This window comes from Lachancea lanzarotensis, scaffold LALA0S03 (assembly GCF_000938715.1).
Source record: "Lachancea lanzarotensis genome assembly LALA0, scaffold LALA0S03, whole genome shotgun sequence".
NCBI classification, from domain to species: domain Eukaryota; kingdom Fungi; phylum Ascomycota; class Saccharomycetes; order Saccharomycetales; family Saccharomycetaceae; genus Lachancea; species Lachancea lanzarotensis.
Window position 1 is genome coordinate 794,597 of NW_019212881.1, and position 18,210 is coordinate 812,806.

Below are 18,210 nucleotides of genomic sequence, written 5' to 3' on the forward strand. Positions count from 1 at the left end.
CCCCCCCCCCCCCCCCCACCTTGATTCTTTAAAATCGAAGCATAAACACTCCCTTTGACGTAGGAATGGAAAGGCAGGCTCACTCTATCAAACAGCCCAGTGTCTGCACTTGTGAAGCCTTTCCACTTGCACCAAGAATCTTTTAAAGTTGGTGAAAAACAAAAGACAAGACTATAGACAAAAGACCAAAAAATTAGAAACATCGTCAATTTAAGATCATTCATTAGTTTTTGTTCATTAATAGTCCACTTACATGAGTCGCCAAGGCCTTTGACCTGCACTGCAGGTCTTTTCCAAAGGTGGTAAGATTTAGTATTAAGATTTGTTTGAAGTTCAATTAAAGCTCGGATTCAAGGCCGCACTAGTAGCGGAGAATAGTATATTCCCACCGGGGAAGGTTTTTGTTTCATTAGAGCAACCGTAGTGTGCAGAAAATGTTGCGTGTGTATGTGATTTGTGTATGATTGTGTTTCAGGGCTTCGCAAAATCTCGCCAAAAAGGTAAAAACATTTGAATAGAATAAACAGAGCGAGGCAATTTACCAAAACGCTCCTATAGTCCACGTCCCTGTGACTCACAACTAAAAATTTTGTGGTGGCGCATCATTGCCAGCTGACATCAATGCCTCTATGGATGTACCAGCAAAATCAGAATTTAGGTCGCCGTGGAAATCCGGTAAACCAGCCTCTAGTGCAGTGGGAGAAGAGCCGGGGCTCAAGGCGTCAAAACCTAGGTTCGTGAAAGCTGCCAAAGATCCCTTGGCGTCAAAGTCTCTTGTTGAAGAATTGGTTTCTGTCGTAACCATTGTGTCTGGTGTCACAGTGGAACCCATGGTATTGTCTCTTGTTGATGGTTGCGAGACAAGTGGAGCAGGGATCGTTTGTTCCGTAAAGTTACCGCCCTGTAAATCGAGCGGCTCTGTCATTATAGGTGTTCCGCCAGAATAACCCGACAAAAACATTCGGTTGATATCATCCATTGGAGCCACGGCTGAATTGAGCCTATTTCTTGAGTAGCTCGATCGATTGGGTTGATTCAAGGCCAATGTTGACGGTTTATCTTGAGGCCTGTTGTGAGTTGAATGGATTGGTATTGACGGGTTCACCGTTGATGCATGCCGCTGATTCTGCCCTGCAGACGAAAGCTGTCCATGCTCCATATATGGTTCACCGAAGTCCGTGAGTTTCGTAAAACTGCCCCCGCTGCGAATATCGTGACTGGTCGCCATTTTTAGATCGAGCATACCATATGGCTGATTGAGAATCGGGTCATCTGGGAGAGCGTTCAAATCCAAGAGTAATTGAGAGCTCTCATCTAGGTCTGCCGGGTGAAAATCTCCCAAGAAAGTGCTGGTAGAGTCACGCGGTAATGTTTCGACCGATCTCGAAGTACCCTGTAGGGACGTCGCAGCAGTGTTGTTATTACTAGTTCGCTGATGATTTCCAGGAAAAAAAACTCCATTTTCGGAAGAAATCAGATTGCCATGGGTAATGTCATCATTGAAATCTAGCTGGAAACTACCATTGCTAGAGTCGTTTGTAAAGTTTGAAACGGCTCGAGGGTTCAATTCGTCCAAGTCGTAATTGAAATCGCCATTGTTACCGAGCACTTGAGATGGATTAGCATCATCTGGACGCTGTGAGGAGACATTCTCATTACCAAAAATGTCAAATTTGAAGTCCACTTTGGGAGAAGTTACTGCATCTTGAGCAACACTAATGTGAGGCATGTTCTTTGTGCCCGTAGCGTCACCAGTGACTTTGGATAGCTCTATCGCGTCCAAAGCCATGGAAGGGTCGCTCAGGTGACGCAGATGGGCCGTGGATCCACTCGTATTGGCCGCAAGCTTCGGTTTGCCAATTCTACCCGGAGCAGACTGCAGGTAAGATGCTGATGATCCAGTCACCAAACTATTCTTTCTTGATTGCGCAAGCGTTGTCTGGAGAACCGTTGAATCGAGTGTGTTCAGACCGGCAACGCTTTGAAGGACGGGTGACGCCGTTGAAGAAGCCCGGGCATCGGAGGGACTCATTAGTGGAGTGCTAGGGAAACCCGGTTCCACCTGGAGCACTTCCTGAATAGAAGAGTTTGAAGTCACGCTCGACTGCGAAGCGGCCCTAATACGACCAGACATGATGGAACCCCTACGTTTACGGGCCTCGACGCGCTGCGTACATTTCCCATCCAAAGCCTTGTTCTCCTTTTGCATTTTCTTGTGTTCTTTCGATTTGTTGGGATCGATGAAATATTGAGGCAGCAGAACAACGTTTCTGGTGGGCTCGTATTTGAGCGTACCATCTTTAAGAAAGCCTGGGTCTGAAAAACACTGGTAACTGTGGCCCTGTTCCTTGAGTTCTTGCACGCGTTTGTTGCAAGCGTTCATGATATCGCGGTTTTTCTTGGCAAACTCGGTGCACAATTGACCGTACTCGCGGATTGTGAGCCCTGTGATGACTTTGAAAACCCGGTGGAAATGCCAGGGTGTGATATTTACGAGATAGCCAAGTTCTCGGAACCCTATGAGCCCACCCCGCTTGAGAGCTAGAGCAGTGGCCTCTGCAGGTGATATTTTGGGGTCTGCGGGTGACTGATTGGAGCTGTCGCGCGAATCCTCGCGGCCGCTGAGCTCCGATAAAGACGTTGCCGATTCCCGATGTTCTGTGCTGTTGCTGTTGCTGTTGCTGTTGGATTCCACCTCAATCCCTGCGGACTTGTTAATGATCGCATACGCAATGTACGCGCACGCCAGTTCCACGCGTTTCACGTTTTCGTAGTCCAGCTCCGTGATGAGCCGGTTCTTGTAGTAAACGTGGCCGTCACGCGGCACATGCTTTGCTGAGTCCGGCACTGACGGGTTTAGCTGTTGCAGTTCGTCCGAAATGTTGGTCGGCAGAAAATACAATCGCGATTTGTTTTTCCGCATCGATGTTCCGGTGAACGCGATGTAGCGTTCTCGCAGCTCGCCATAGTCCTGAGCGGGTACTTCGTAGCACAGCTGCGGTTTGAAAGAGATCGCATCGTTCACGTTTGACAGCACGAAATTCGTGAGATCCAATGCCACTTCCTTGATGGGCATGGTGTCTGGGTGCGAAATATGAGGGTGTCTGGGTGGGTGTCGGCTTTAGTCCTTTCGTCCTTGTTTCCGCGACTTCCGCTTTTGTGGCTGGATATACGCTTCCCCTTTTTAACTATTCGTCAAGAATGAGCAATGTGTAGACGTGCAGAGTGATATGGGTATCCTTTTTCTGTCTCTGTCTCTCTTCTTCCGTTGACAAGCGTGTGGGTGAGTAACCTTCCCTCGAAAATGGTCACTAGCGGCACAACCCCAAAGCTGTGAATGAAAAGAACAGAACGAACCTCCAATATCTTTGCGGTAAGCAGGAGTTTATCTCTATGAACGGCGGCAGTCCCACTTTTTTTTAAAAAAATCGAACGTCGTGCAGTCTGGTCTCACAAGCGTCTTTAGATTCTGAGATCTCTCGTACTTCTTCACCACGGGAAAATGGCTTATTTGTGATCCTCACTTTCTTCTTTGCCGAACAAAACCCTGCTAATGGTAGGTTAATCTCTCCATCGGTGTCCATTACGTCTTCGCCCAACAAAAATGTGTCTTGTATTTATATGAGCGCCAGAGCACGCCGGGTAACGCGCACGGATGAAAAACTTAATTGATGGGGAAAGAACACGCGCGCATAACATACGAAAGCGGAGAGAGACACCGGAAGCCGCCGTAAGTGCAAGGCGGGAGAGAAGAGAGAGGAGAAGAGACTAGGGAAGCTAGAAAGAAGCAGTAAACACTGTATATGTTGAAGGGTGTGGTAAAGAGATAGTAGTACCGTCCTGGTTGAGCTGGGGTCCGTTTTTTTCTCATGGATAATGAAAAAGTCAAGGTCACGTGATATGCACAGAACTCATTTATTACCTGTAAACAGATACCCGGCGATTGTCGTCGAAACTGATAGATGATAGTAGAAGAACTATGGGATACGGTAGAAAGTATAAGATAAAGTTCGGGTTCGGGTACAACTGTGTGCATCGTGCGCGCCAAAGGTGTAGAACGTAGTAGAAGTGGGAGCGTTTGATTAACACGGCAGTCGTAAAGCATTGCAAAAGTGGGCAGTAGTAGTCAGTTAATATTTGTAGAAGCTAGTGTCAGCTATCCCAGCTATCTTTCAGTTTGAATATGTTCACGTGATAGGCGTTAGCGATCTTTTTCGAGTTACATGCGCACCCGTTGCTTACGATCAGGAGCGCTCCGATTAGAATTTAAAATGGCCCTGGCCCTGTTGGACGTCGGATACCCGGATACCCGGATACTCTCGATGATGGATATTCCGATCTTCGTGCGTTGCTGCTTGACGCAAATTTTAGAGCTTTCTTTGATTTGTCGTAACGAACCACACATGCATAGGGGAAAGGGGTTTGACGAAAATCTCGTACTTACGAAAAGTCCGAGAGAGCATGTGCTCTTGCTAACCCATTGTGTTGCACTCCCAACACCAGTTTTCATCATAAGGGCCTTGTTGGCGCAATCGGTAGCGCGTATGACTCTTAATCATAAGGTTAGGGGTTCGAGCCCCCTACAGGGCTTAATTTTTGATTTTACACAGAATACTGCGTGTGCCTATAGTACTTGTTCGATTGAATTTTTCAGATCCGAACAATGGGCGGCCTCCGCGTTTCTTTTTCTGTGCCTCGAGGCACGTCATCATGCATGATCATGTAATCGTGCGTCATGCATTTCCAGCGCGTCATTGATTACATAATACTGTTAGCGTAAATTCCCAAGCAAATGCGTAAGCAAGTGTAAGCACATGTAAGCAAGCGTCGTTGGTCGTTGTCCAACCGTCAAGGTGCTGTGGTGCCCGAAAGTACCTAGTTGGTACGCCTCTGTTCGGCCACTGTTGCACTCGACGGTTAAGCATTTTCCAAGGTTAAAGAAACCATTTGCCATTGTGCGATCTCTTCAACGGTAAGTTGTTACCTGTGGCTATCAGGATGATGTGCATCGACGTGCATTTAGCTGGACATTCCGCATCGATGACTATGCAAACGATGAATGTGACAAGCACCATTGTTTGCGGTACAAAGGCACCCACCCTCTACATTTCAGATGACAGTCGCATTCTCTATCATCGGTCCTACTTGTTGGCAACGCAAACGGGTGAAGCACCGCTGGCAATCCTCAGAGCGTTTCGTAGATTAGCTCACGCACACGGTATTCTTCGTTGGCGTCATCCATCTCTTCCCAGTTCCCGACAATGTCATCTCTACCGCGTACCACGGCAGGAAGACTGCGTCCCCGCCCATGTCGTTTCCACACTTGCCGGGCCTCGTCATCAGTACCAAGATCACGGTATGTGAACGTGACCTGGTTAGCGGTCAAGATCTGGGCTAAGCGATTCGTGCGAGAAGGCATGAGATAACCACCACCGGCCAAAGACGTATACACGTAGACAGGCTCATCTTTGAGCAGCTCGCGAATTTCTTTTGTCGCTGCGGATTCTTGAGCGGCTGGTATGAAAGATGAAACTTGTGGAGCTTTAGACGGTTCGTCCTCTTGCATTTCCCGTAGCAGATCTTCAATTTCTGCCGTTACACGAGCCACAGTTGCCTTTGCCGCCGCAGATGCCTCATCAAGGTTGTCGTCCTCATTTGGCGGTGAACCTTGCAAAGCATCTTCTGCCGGCTCCTCAGCAGGTTGATCCGATCTTGTTCCCGCCAGATCTTTTAACGTCACAATAGATCCGTCCCCAGGTGACGAAAGAGAATTCTTGTAACCAGGATCAATCAGGGAAATCTCCCTAGTCCCCGGATGCAGATCACTGAGAGAAAAAAGAGAACCCGGAGCTTTACGGACATCTTCCGGTTCCTTTTCGTCGCCTTTGATGAAAGGTGGTGTTTCCTGCATTGTTTCCTGCAATGGCTCTTGTGAGTTCTCTTGACTCTGAGACAGGGGCAAAGCTTGTGCCTCGATGCTCAAATCATTCTGCTTTATGGAATCATCGTCTTCATCAACAGGAACCTCTGCGGGATGCTTGGGTTTAGATAGTTCTTCCAACGTAAAGAGACCCTGTTTCTGGGCTCTCGAGCTAGTCTCCTTTTCCGGTAGGGTGGCGTTTTCGGCAAGGTTTTTCAATGTGACGAGACCAGACCCTTGTGGGGACACCTGCGAGGCAACCTCTTCATTTTCAGGTTTAGGTGATGCCAATGACTGCGATGGAACTCCTGCCGGTAATTCAATTTTTTGAGATGAGCTTACTTCTACCGGAATGGCTTTCGTGTTCTCCGAAACATCCTTTTCTGCTTCGGACTGAGTCGAGAGCGTTTGTAACGCGTCCTTTTCAACAGTTGATGAGTTGGTCTTGCGCTGTGGAGATGGCGGGTTGGAGACGTTCGAGGCAATTTTTTCGGTAATAGGTGAATTAGTTCTATGCTGTGTAGGCGCTGAATCTAAGACATTGACGGCAGTTTTTTGATCTATGGGTGGGCTAGTTTCGTTGTGCTGGGTGGATGCCGAGTCCGAAACATTGACCACACTTTCTTCAGCAAAGGGTGAGCTAATTTCCTGCTGTAGAGTCGCTGTTTTGGAGACGTGGGGCGTAGTTACTTCATCAATCGGTGAACCATTTTCCTGCTGTGGAGAAGCTAGATTGGAGTTCTTGGTCGCATCTTTTTGTACATCAACCGCTTTCTTCGTGGACAATGGTTCGACTTGTGCACTATCATAATCATCAGTTTCTTCTGCCCGTAAATCAGCTATAATATTCAATGCACTTGCCTCATTTTTGTCTTCTTTCTTTGTGAGCGGGTCTTGACCAAGCTCCACTTGATGCCCTGTCGCAGCCGTATTCTTGTGTTCACCTTTCGGGACGGTAACTTCAATTTTATTGGCTTCAGAAAACGGAGTCTTATTGGATTCCACAGCCGATATGTCAATGAGTTCCGTAACCAGATTCTTATCGGTATCTTGATGCCCAATCTCAGTTTCGGAACCAGCAATTGACAAATTCTCGGCCTCGAGATTTCCATTCGCTCTCCGCTCGTTAAAGCTCTCCTCTTTTGCCGTATCTGGCTCTAGATTCTCAATGTTTGATTCGCTATACAAAAGAGTTTTACCAAAATCACCTTCACCGCTTGCTTCAATCCTAGCATCGTCAGGAGCACCGCTGTTCCCGATGAACGCTTCGATACCGTCCATTAGGTTGTCGAGCTCGTTGAGCGCCGGTCTTTTCGATTTCGAAGACATTGCGTGCTCTTGTACTCTCTAATCCACCACCTACAAGTTCACAGGTGCTTTACTCTCCTCTTTACTGGCAGCCTGCTGAAGCTCTGGAATGTATTGTTCATCACCTTCATCATTCAATAGGGCTCCTTGATCTTGTTCATCTTCGATTTCTTCCTCGATCACGTGAGACCCAGCACCTTCGAAATCTGGAGCGCCACGTGATGTCAGTTCGTGGTCAGCTACCACTGAAGACCTCATTGGATCGCGACTCAAAGAACGGGATAATGATCTCAGAAAGCCTCTAGAGGCTTCTTCTTTGCGAGCGGATCGTCCGGAACGTTCGCGTGGCGTTTCTTCGCTTTCGTAGCCGTTCGCACTTTGGTACGACACTCCGCCGGCTAAATGTGGACGGTGCGACCTATTCGTGATGAACTCCCCGTAAGAGTTACGGATTTTGTCATCGGTGTTGCTGTTGCTGGTTGAGCTGACATTGGCGTTGTGAAGCATGGCGCTGGAATTGTGGAGTGGATCGGTGGAGGTCACGAGGGACGAGCTGCGTGTCTGGGACGGCGATGTTAGCGATCCAGATGACGACGACGCAGTAGCTGTATTGCCTGAATGGCCTCCTTGCTGTCTCTTCTTCTTTTTCTTGAGCACGCTTTTTTGGAGATTTTCCTCGTCGCCCAGCTTGCCGTGCACCACGTTGTCCAGATCAACACTGTTGTCGTCTGTCAGCAAGGCGCCTTCGCGGTTTAGCTCATCCACGGTGGTGTAGGGACCTTGCAGCTTGTTCAGCTGTGTAGAGGAATGGATTTTCTCCAACAATTGCGACGAAGACCGAACTTCTGACACGCTACGGGACTTGTCATCGCAGAAATCCGGATTGTTGGAGTCATTGATACTTCTCACAGACACTCCCACAAGCGACGGGGTACTGGACTCTCTACTCAAGCCCATATTTGTCTTTTCACTGGTTTTCAAAAGCAGGGTTTGTTATACACGACGATGGACCCTTTTTGAAGCTAAAATCAGTGACAAAGGACTCAATTGAGACTGGTTTGCACACGAATAAATTTAGATAGAATATACTGCACCAGCAAAGTAGTGCACGCTATATAGAGCAGTCTAGTCCTGTCACTTGTGCGTTGGAAAGTCTCAGGGCCAGTGCGTGGTTTTTTTTTCGATGATAGCACTTACTTGATATAAGTTTATTTGAAGGTCCAATATACTCGTTATCAATCGTTTAACAGAGACAGGTGATAGAGATCAGGAGGAGTGATGTGACAAGAATTAAAGGCGGCTTGGCTGTCGTCATTCTGCTAACAAGCACTTAGTGGCTACAGAGAAGGATTTCCAAGCGCCAAAAAGAAGATTCCCCTGGTCTTGGTTAATTTTATGTACTGCTGGTAAAAATGCGCAAGCCCGGAATCGAACCGGGGGCCCAACGATGGCAACGTTGGATTTTACCACTAAACCACTTGCGCTGTTCTTAAAAGTGAACCTAGTTGAGTAGATACTGGTGCAAGCTATTATGCATGTGACACTTGAAATACACCTCAAAGGCCTCAGCAACTGAGACAATGAAAGATCCAGGGAAACGCTATTGGCTCGATACTCATCTGGGCCGTCTCGGGTCTTTCATTTGTTCCACCAAAGGTCTCACATTTGGTCCTGGCTTTATATGATGAATTCATCATGTTAATATTTCCATCGCATTTCATGACAATTAACCTGCAAGCTAAATTCATCTTACAAGTTATAACAAAAGACGTCACTACAAGGAACTTCTCAAGCTATTTGCTTTAATTTGGTGCACGCGATGTCTGCTAGTCTGTTGACCCCATTTTTGAACTCCAAGTGTATGCTCAGCAGAACGACCATGATCCCATCGATGTTGAGAATGGCGTCCACTCCTAGTACCAGGAATTCCAGCTGGTTTTCCAAGATTATCTACCCCTTTTCAAAGCCCAACCAGTCCATAACCGATTCTTATAAACCCTCCAGTGCCAATGGCAACCAGGCGTTCCTTCCGATCCGCAGCGACAATGAGCTGGAAGATACTTTAAGGGCGAACAATCGAACTCCGCTAATTTTGAACTTCACCGTGAGAGGTAACGCCCAGTGCAATGAGCTTACAGGCGCTTTGAACAGGATTGTGCTGCTGGAAACCGACAAAAAAGTGAATATCGCAGACGTCGAGACCGACTACATGGAGGTTCGAAACTCTATGCTCAGATATGGCGTGAAGCACGTACCGACGTTGGTCGCAGTGCGTAAGACCTTTCTAGTCGACTCGTACGTTGAAGATAACGGGAAACCGGTGAATTGGCTAGATTTGAAGAAGTGGATCGAAAAAAACGCCGATTAGAATTTCCCCGCAATGCGCTCCAAAGTAGAGGGTCTCGTGGTTAATAGTAAAAAACGTTGGGAGGATGTCCTGTTGCCAGTCAACCTTCAAGAAATCAATCACCTTTGGCCTCAAACGTTTACTCAAGTTGCATGCAGTTGTCAAAGCCGATTCTAACCTCGACAGCTCCGCCATCTAGTCATTTATCTATCCGAACATCTAGTCGCCTGGATGAATATTTTAAATTATAATAATAACCATATAAGATGATGGTAAAGGTCCGCTCGAAGCTTTGACCGATAACTTCGCAACCTTCATCCAGCCAGAATACCTATAATTTGTAAGCATTCAGGGCTCTTCGAAATGATTGAATTAATACCCCGCCACGGAGATACGCATTTCGCTAATATTCCATACGGTTATTATGCGTTGTGGATAAGTGCTGCATTTGTTGTATTCACTATTACAAGCCGATATGTTTTGAAAAGCAGAAACAGGTCTAGCAGTCCTTTCAGAAGTCTACTGGGAAGAAAATGGTATGACGTATCGCCTGCACTGGGTCTTCTGGCTCTGTATGTCCCATTGCTCGTCCCGTTTGTTAGGCATTACAACATTTCAGACCACGTGACTCTATATTTGAAGCGCTTAGGTAGACTAAGCTACGTGCTAGCGACCTTGAATCTATTCATCACGCTTCGACCCAACCTACTTCTCCCTAAGTTTGTGTATCTAGATCTTGTTCCTCTTCACAAATGGGTCTCGAGATCGATATTCCTCTTGGCACTTTTACACGGCGTTGGATTCTTGATATGGTGGGCAAAAGCTCCGGACGTCTCAATCGTTGACAAGAGCTTCAAAAATGTCTGGAATTTGCTAGGTGTGATTGTGTTGGGACTTGTTTCTTTGTTGGTCCTGGTTTCCCTAAAGTTCATGCGCAAATTTAGCTACCGCACTTTTTATCTTGTGCACTCAATTGCCTCTTGGTCATTTGTTTTCCTGATTGGCCTGCACGCAAGACCCGGGGTTTTTCTTCCTTACACATTGATCAATACAGGACTATTTGCCCTACACATCATATCGAAAACGGTGTTTGCTAGGACTGTCGAGATTTTTAACCCAGGCGATGAGAACAAAGAAGATCTCTCTAAACTCGTTCAAATCTCACTCCCACGACATGCTATGCCCGAGTCATTTACACCAGGATCTCATCTTCGAATCTCGTCTTATGGCCGGCTCAATCCTTTATATTACCTCCTACCGTCGCATCCATATACGGTCTCGTCTCTACCGGGCGACTCTAACGTGGATCTCATAATAAGAGAACATCCTAATGGGTTCCGCTTACAGACGGGAATTGGATACACCATTCAAAATCACTACGATTCTCTCTCGTCTAACTGTCTGAATAAAGCGACGCGAGTAGTACTGGTTTGCGGTGGTAGTGGCATTTCATATGGTCTTCCAATTTTCCGCTCTTTTGCTTCGGTAGAAAAGAGGGACCAGATACAGTATTTGAAGCTCATTTGGCTAGTAAGGGACAAAGACGACCTCTCAGCGCTCAAAAATCTTGACCTTGATGGTCACTTCGCTGAGTTTCACGTATTTATTACTTCGTCGCTGCCCAAGGACGATACTGATAATCATCCGACAGCAGGTGCACCAGCAAGCGAAACACTTTCTGTTGGCGGTACTGATGATCTTGAATTTGAGTTAGAAAGTCTGGCCGATGAGGTCAACCAAAATGGGGGTCTAAGACAGTCGAGCGACGTAAACTCAGTGTTGACTGGGTTTGCTTCCAATATTCATATGGGCAAAAGATTAGATTGGGCAACTGATCTAGCTCAGCTTGTGGAAGGCGATGCTTTAGATACTACTTGGCTCATAACTTGCGGTCCCAAAGGGCTTAACGACGCTGGAAAAGAATATGCCAACCAAAATATGATAAATTTGGCTTGCGAGACCTACGCATTGTAAACTGTCCGTATGAAGATTACTGTTTACGCGGAGCTTTTATGGCACGCTCGTCTTTCTCGTTTTGATTGAACTGTTTAATGCTCAGCAATGAACTGAGAACAAATAAAAAATGAATGGGCAACTAATATTCTTACACTGCCATTTTGGTATAGCCGCGTTAATTTGACCTTTGAGCGTTGGTAGATGAAAGAGTCTCCGAGGTCTGCCGCGACGTACAAGCCCCTATACAACATTTCGCCGGAACGTTATCAAAAAGACGTGAGCTCGAACTGAGCCCAAAAGTAGTATTTATAAAGCGTCGTTGTACTCTATCCCAGGTTTTTCACCACGGTGTCGAAAAATGCGTTTTTATTTTATACAAGATGATTGCATGACTGACTAGAGAGTTCAACCTCTATAACTGTTTGAATGAGGATAACTCGTATGCCGAATTGCGTAATACCACGATCACTGATTTTGTTGAAGACAATGAAAAAGTCCGACGCTGTGTGTTTATCTGTTTCCAAGTGAGTAAAAGCACTTTACGCGTTCCAAGCGCGCAAGTCAATTTCGTTGTCTGCCCTTCTGCTATTCCCAATTCGAAAAGCCAGCGTTGCTTGGCTGCAGATCAACAAGTCCATCGATTTCAGAGGTGTCAATGGGCAAGAAGTCAAGGGGTACCCCAAGGCTCCCGGTACTTCCTGTGTTGCTCTGTGTGTCGAAGCCCACTGCTTCAACTATAGAGGAAGGATTTATCAACAAGCCATTAAAGTTAGAATTCTGCATCAAAAAGTCCTCAAACTCTGGAGCGTAATCAGCAGATGATGAATTTTCCGACAAAGCCGTGGGTGAGAAATATATTGAGGACGCAGCTGGTACCGAATATCCTTGCTCTCTATTGGTTACTGGTTGATTACTGGTACTCATAGCATTGACTGGATTCTGTACCAGATGCGACTGCTCGCTAGTGAATGGGAATGGTGCCGGTGATCCAACGCGTGAGGCATTAAGACTCCCTAGCGATGGTGACAAAAGTCTGGAGCTCTCATTCTTTATAGGTGCTGTTGCTGGTGATCCCAGATGACTGTTACCGACGGAGAACTTTCTTCTTTTCGTATCAAGACTCCCCAGCGACGGAGATAAGAGTCCGGAGCTCTCAGTATTCATGATTGGCGCTGCAGGTGAACTCACACGACTGTTTTCCACAGAAAACTTTCTTCTTTTCGTATCTGAATCTCGAACATCTGACGTCCGCCTTAAGTCATTGCTCGTATATGTGATCGGTTGATATGCTGGAAAAAGAGGTGGCAGTTGTTGTCCAGGGCTTTCATATGAGTTCCGTACAGCAGATGTTGCCGCACTAGTTGTGGGCAAAAACCCTATTGCATCTTGGTAAACTGGACATCTCTTTATCTGGTCACCACCTGCAGACATGACAAGTGATGGCACGTTTCTGAAAAATCTTGACATCTTGGATACGCTTGACGACAAGTGTGGACTCTTAGAGTCAACCTCGGTAGGGTGGGATTTTCCAGAAGGTGTTTTCAAGAGACTGATGAAAAATCCAGTGGACTTCATCATGCGTTTAGCGTAGTAGAATTTAACGGACAGCTGCTTAGTCAATTTGTGAAATAGTGTCATCCGCATCATTAAAATTTCGGCCAGGTCATCACCCGCCTCCAAATCAATTTGCCTCGTGAGGTCACCACCATCGACTATATCGTCTTTCTTCTGTGGTGGAGTAGGCTTTTTATCAGTTTCGTCTTCGCTGCTTGTAGTAGCTCCACTATTCAAAATGGAGTTCTCATTCATACCGGTCAGAGGGCCACAGCGAGCACGTAGAATTAAGCAAACCATGAACTGAAGAGCTCTATGACCGACATCTAAGCAGTGCGGAGCCAACACGACCTCCATATGGTTGAAAATCGATCCACTCCCATTCTCTCCAGCATTTACATTTGTGAAAAAGAGAAGACAATTCCTGAACCCATCCATCGCATAGTTGAGAGCTTCCTGAGCGTACAGCTTCGCTAAAGGTCGTGTCCCAGGATCTGCGGCTACCTTGGGCTCATAGTAGGTGAACAGGATGTAATTGAGCAGATAAAGAAGCATCCGTAAAACGATATGCTTTGAAAAAAATAAGGCGCGTGTTGTCCTCTCATGTGGGAAAGTTCCCTTTTTATCCTTATCAGATTCGGACGAAGGAACTGGTGACAGCAACTCCTCCAATGGAGGGAGAGGATAAAACTCGTCCGACGATTGATCAACACTGCCCTCTGTGGTAAACAAAAGACCCTTATTGACAAGCTTAGTCAAGGCTTCGGTGACATTCCCATCCCCAAAGCACACACCTTTCAATATTTCGATCAGGGAGTCCAATTCGAACTTTCTTACCGTCTTTGCCATAGAAACATTCAAAATGTGGTTCAGCACGGCTGATATGCACAAGTCAATTTGAAAGAATAGAGTGTAATTCTTAACAACGACAAGCTCTTTGATGTCGCGGACGTAATCTATCTTGGAAGAACATGGGAGCTTCGTATCGCTGAAGTCTCTTAAATTACGCAACAAACGTGGAGAACCCAGAGACATCGATTGGTGAACGTCTAGAGACACTATCACATACCAGGTCTTACGCCACGTATGTTTGAGTCTCTCTGCATTGAAGACAGCCTCTTTGTTGAGCTTTCCACTCGTGGGCGCAGCGAGCTGGGGAAAGTTGTCCGGATCTCTATGGAGCCCACAGCTAAAGGCCATCTGAACTATGCTCGACAAGAGCATCTGGTGAGCTTCGTTATCTTGACTAGTGGAAGTGAAGGTATTCAGTTGAGTGTCGACAGTTTTCTCGGTGCAGCACATCAAATAAAGCTTGTAGAAAATGGCAAACTGCACAGTGGTCAAATTGACGTTGCTATTAGAAAAACTCGTAAGTTCATCGAGCCGGATTAGGTACTTTCGTACTAATCGAATCGCTTCTGCAGGAGTTTCAAACCTCATTAGGAACTCCTCTTCCCTTGATTGCGCTACGGTCGATGTTGATACCTTCGGTACAAACAGAGCGCCAGAGTGTGAACCGAGATTGACGTCACACGCATTTTGCGGTAACGATAGCCATGTCAGTCTGAGTATAATTATCAAAATGCCAAGACTGCAACAGTCAGAAGGCTTGGTCAACTGCAAGGTGATGTTTTCGTCTTTTACCTGTATGATCTGATTTGTTTGATGCTTAAAGCTCCGCTCGTCTAAGATAGGGATGACAGGGTATATATGCTTGAAAAATTTGTCAAGCATCGATGCAACGACCCTCTTCGGCGGCAGCAGCTTACATATCTCTGTGATTGCTTGCTCCTGGGTCTTATTGTCAGGGTTTAAACCTAGTCCAGCAGGTGGAGGCGGAGAATTGTCGTGAATCACTGGACATTTCGATGCTAGCTTGTCAAATGAGGGCAACGTAATTGGCTGGTGAATTGAAGCCGGAGAATCAGGCTTTGTCAGTCGTTTTGCTTGCATAGACTTGTGGGCTACTGGACAACCTGTCATCGGGACGTGAGCGGTAGGAACACTGTTTATAGCTGATTCGGGACCACGAGTACTTGCGGTCAACGCAGTACTTTCACTGGAGTCTTTCATCTTATCTTTCTGGGCTGACGCCAAAAAGGTTTGATGATTCACCGGACACTTACTTTCTTGACGAAGTGCAGAAACAGACATGCCAGTCACGGGACAGCTCGAAGATGGACGTTGGTGTACAACAGGGCATCTGCCCTTAACGTTAGAGGCACCGCCATTCGCTTTAGGGCCCACATTTTTGCCATTTTTTCTATTCGAGACCCATTCGGACATTTTCTCGCGCATCATGAAAATATGTCCCCACAAAAGCTTGAGATAGGGGTCTCCTTTCATAATTGCCAGCCAATGCGTAGCTCCCAGATGAACCGTACCGCTATTTTTCAGATGTAGCATATCGAACTGTCTTGTTAGGTCTAGCTCATCGCCGTCGTACTTGGTGCCGTCAACAAGCTTCGGCTCCTGACTGAAAATTTGTAGCGGTTCTTGTGGTGCTGTTATCTCTTCAACGGCTGCTGTTGTACTTTCGGGTGTTTGGCCGGGAGCAGCGTGCATTTTGGAAAGCATTTTCTCAAGAGCCTTGATCCTTTCTCGCAGTTGCTTGAGCTCTGCCTCTTTAGACAGCTCTTTTTCGGCTTCCTCAGCCCATGTCTGCTCCATGTAATGACACAGATGTGCCACACCTGTCTTGACGCATTGTGTGCAATGTGGCCTACTTTTGTCGCATTTTACCTTCCGTTTTCTGCATATGGTACAGCTCAGCGGTACTCTATTGCGATTTCTCTTGTTAACTTCTGCCATGGCTGGCTAAAGTAAGTACAGAAACGTGTCGTGTACTTAACGACTGTCTCTTTTCTTCTCTATTGACCACACAGTATATATGGTGGTAGCGTCTCTCCGTCCAGTTGAGTATTCAAATGAATAAACCTGATAAATCTGTTGGCTGCTACGCTGCTTCAAGGCTTCAATACTGGAAATAGACCAAATAGTGCTTTTTGAACCTTTTATTCTTATCCTTACACCCAGGTATACGTTGAAGTGCAACCTTCTAGCTTGAAAAATCCCAGAAGGAAACTGATCCCTCTGTTGTTTTGATCCCAAAGGAAAAGCTGGCGTATACTTATAGCACCACAGTTCCTCGAGTACTCAAATTTGGGGTGAGCGTAAACGCCAGGCCATGTCGTTTAATGTTCTTCTCCGTCGTTTGTTGGGTGAATTTATTGTCACCCGATCAAGCCATCGCTAATTCGAAAGGACAGTCGTATGTGATGAGGGCGGGTACCAGGATCTCAGTTCAAGAACTTGGTGAGCCGACTGCCTGTGTGTAGCTTGATGACCATGTTCCCTTTGATCATGACCGTTATGGAATGCTCGATGAAGTTCGTTCTGTATCAATTCCCAAGTTGTTTTATGAACCTCAGGTAGTGAGAAGGCTCACTAAGGAGTCTAAACGAGGGGAAAGAGACAGATTGTTGGCAAACTTTGTTGACCAATGGACCTTGGAGCCACCCAGAAAGGAATTTGAGCGCGTCATCTGCGAGTGTCTGTGAAGACTGTGATCTGTCATTATTTTCAAAATCTGCGAAACGGGATGGAAGTTTCTGTGAGTTTCGTCACTTCGAATTCGCGGAATGCAGGTACCCGTCCCAGAACATGAATTGAGCGATTGAAGAGCGAATTGAATATCTATGGAAGGTTGATACAGCATGTGAGCTTTCCAGATACGATGGATCTCCGAAGGTTGTCAGTCCCCGATCTGATATTTATGAAATAGTAATTTAATACTGTCACAAAATGACAGTTTATGAAGAAGTGATATGAGCTTACAATGAACTTCCTTCAGAAACCAGTAGGTCTCCGGGAGTGAGATTTCGCATTGGGAAAATCTGTATTGCCCAGGCGTGATACAGTGGACATCTCTCAAATTTGCAACCTTTTTCATGCCTTCTTACGCCTGCTTCACGTCTTTTTTATTGGCTATTCAGTAGCTGAGATGGCTTTTGAATGTTAGAAATGCGTCATGAAGTTCCACTCCAAAGTAATTCCATCAGTTTTCATCCAATTCCTCTTTCCAGAGCAACTACCCTTTTACATAGAACCGTTCATACCCGTGGTGGCGGATATCCAAATCCATCAGAGAAGAGGCCGTCACTTGATAAATTTGAAGTACGACGTGGGCTTGGAGAAACTGTCGTCATTAAGTTGACGCCACTTTCGAGTGATATAATGGTCGGTTACTTCATTTGGCCGCATATAATGCTAGGATCCCCGTTTTTCAAACTAAAAAACTGCAGCGTCCTTAGCCGTACATCTTCTTGATGATTGGGGGCACTTTTAAACTCCTCATAGCAGTTAGCGATGTCTTTTATCTCTTCTTGTTTTTTCAAAACGTTCGAGGATTTGGCAGTAGATATAATAAAATGTCACTCTATTTAGACTCTCTACATGGAAGGAAAAGGTAACTCTTCGATACCGACATCCAAGAGATCGGCAAGAACAACTAAGGAAGAGTAGGTAATGGTGCGTAGCCGAGAGCTAAGTCTAGACGAAGCTCACAACCTAATTGCCAGTCTCGAGAAACAGCTCGAGGAACTTGAGGCCACCAGTCATGATTACGAACAAGAACTCGAAGGATTTATTCAAAAACTGCAAACTGATCTGAATGATAAAGACGAGACCATTAAGAGTCTCAAACGAGGCGACGAGCACAAAGAGGCCCGGGAGCGTATCACAGCGTTGGAAATACAAACTGACGAATTGGAGGAAGAAAATCGAGTTTTACGAAGCCAGTTCAGAACCTTCAAGGGCGAAAATGACAGATTGATGGAACTAAACGTACTTCTAGAACACGAAGTAGCCGATCTTCGAAGCACATCACAATCAATTCGGCGTCGAGATAGCGACAACTGCTCTAAGACGTCTTTTGACCACGAAAACGAATCTCTGAGAATCTCACCGAAAAAGAAGCGACAAAGTAACCCAGTTGACTTTCTCAGAGTCAGAACGGATCAATCTTCACTACGATTATCGTCCTCTTATAATGCTGCGACAGACTTAAGGGCCACGCATGTAAGTACCGCGAAGGTAGTGGCGTCTACACGCCATAAATGAATAT

At 46.2% G+C, this 18,210-nt stretch overlaps 7 protein-coding genes and 2 non-coding genes across 9 annotated transcripts; 4 read left to right on the forward strand and 5 right to left on the reverse strand.

Moving 5' to 3' along the window:
• Positions 1 to 580: 580 nt before the first annotated feature.
• On the reverse strand, positions 581 to 3,076 carry LALA0_S03e08636g (LALA0S03e08636g1_1; the record flags this gene model as incomplete). Its single annotated transcript, XM_022773452.1, has 1 exon — positions 581 to 3,076. One exon carries the CDS (start codon positions 3,074 to 3,076, stop codon positions 581 to 583), a length of 2,496 nt encoding a protein of 831 aa, XP_022627925.1.
• Positions 3,077 to 4,517: 1,441 nt separating this feature from the next.
• Positions 4,518 to 4,590, forward strand: LALA0_S03e08658r. The gene has a single exon. It is a non-coding gene; the product is annotated as a tRNA-Lys (tRNA).
• A 595-nt stretch (positions 4,591 to 5,185) lies between these two features.
• On the reverse strand, positions 5,186 to 7,249 carry AIP5 (LALA0S03e08680g1_1; the record flags this gene model as incomplete). The annotated part of the gene is made up of 1 exon (XM_022773453.1): positions 5,186 to 7,249. One exon carries the CDS (start codon positions 7,247 to 7,249, stop codon positions 5,186 to 5,188), a length of 2,064 nt encoding a protein of 687 aa, XP_022627926.1.
• Positions 7,250 to 7,279: 30 nt separating this feature from the next.
• Positions 7,280 to 8,185, reverse strand: LALA0_S03e08702g (LALA0S03e08702g1_1; the record flags this gene model as incomplete). The annotated part of the gene is made up of 1 exon (XM_022773455.1): positions 7,280 to 8,185. The coding sequence occupies one exon, from the start codon at positions 8,183 to 8,185 to the stop codon at positions 7,280 to 7,282; it is 906 nt and encodes a 301-aa protein (XP_022627927.1).
• A 456-nt stretch (positions 8,186 to 8,641) lies between these two features.
• Positions 8,642 to 8,712, reverse strand: LALA0_S03e08724r. Its single transcript has one exon. It is a non-coding gene; the product is annotated as a tRNA-Gly (tRNA).
• Positions 8,713 to 9,047: 335 nt separating this feature from the next.
• LALA0_S03e08746g (LALA0S03e08746g1_1) lies at positions 9,048 to 9,596 on the forward strand (the record flags this gene model as incomplete). Its single annotated transcript, XM_022773456.1, has 1 exon — positions 9,048 to 9,596. The coding sequence occupies one exon, from the start codon at positions 9,048 to 9,050 to the stop codon at positions 9,594 to 9,596; it is 549 nt and encodes a 182-aa protein (XP_022627928.1).
• Positions 9,597 to 9,938: 342 nt separating this feature from the next.
• On the forward strand, positions 9,939 to 11,549 carry AIM14 (LALA0S03e08768g1_1; the record flags this gene model as incomplete). The annotated part of the gene is made up of 1 exon (XM_022773457.1): positions 9,939 to 11,549. The coding sequence occupies one exon, from the start codon at positions 9,939 to 9,941 to the stop codon at positions 11,547 to 11,549; it is 1,611 nt and encodes a 536-aa protein (XP_022627929.1).
• Positions 11,550 to 12,116: 567 nt separating this feature from the next.
• HAP1 (LALA0S03e08790g1_1) lies at positions 12,117 to 15,896 on the reverse strand (the record flags this gene model as incomplete). The annotated part of the gene is made up of 1 exon (XM_022773458.1): positions 12,117 to 15,896. One exon carries the CDS (start codon positions 15,894 to 15,896, stop codon positions 12,117 to 12,119), a length of 3,780 nt encoding a protein of 1,259 aa, XP_022627930.1.
• A 1,716-nt stretch (positions 15,897 to 17,612) lies between these two features.
• Positions 17,613 to 18,206, forward strand: NDL1 (LALA0S03e08812g1_1; the record flags this gene model as incomplete). Its single annotated transcript, XM_022773459.1, has 1 exon — positions 17,613 to 18,206. One exon carries the CDS (start codon positions 17,613 to 17,615, stop codon positions 18,204 to 18,206), a length of 594 nt encoding a protein of 197 aa, XP_022627931.1.
• Between the last annotated feature and the right edge of the window lie 4 nt (positions 18,207 to 18,210).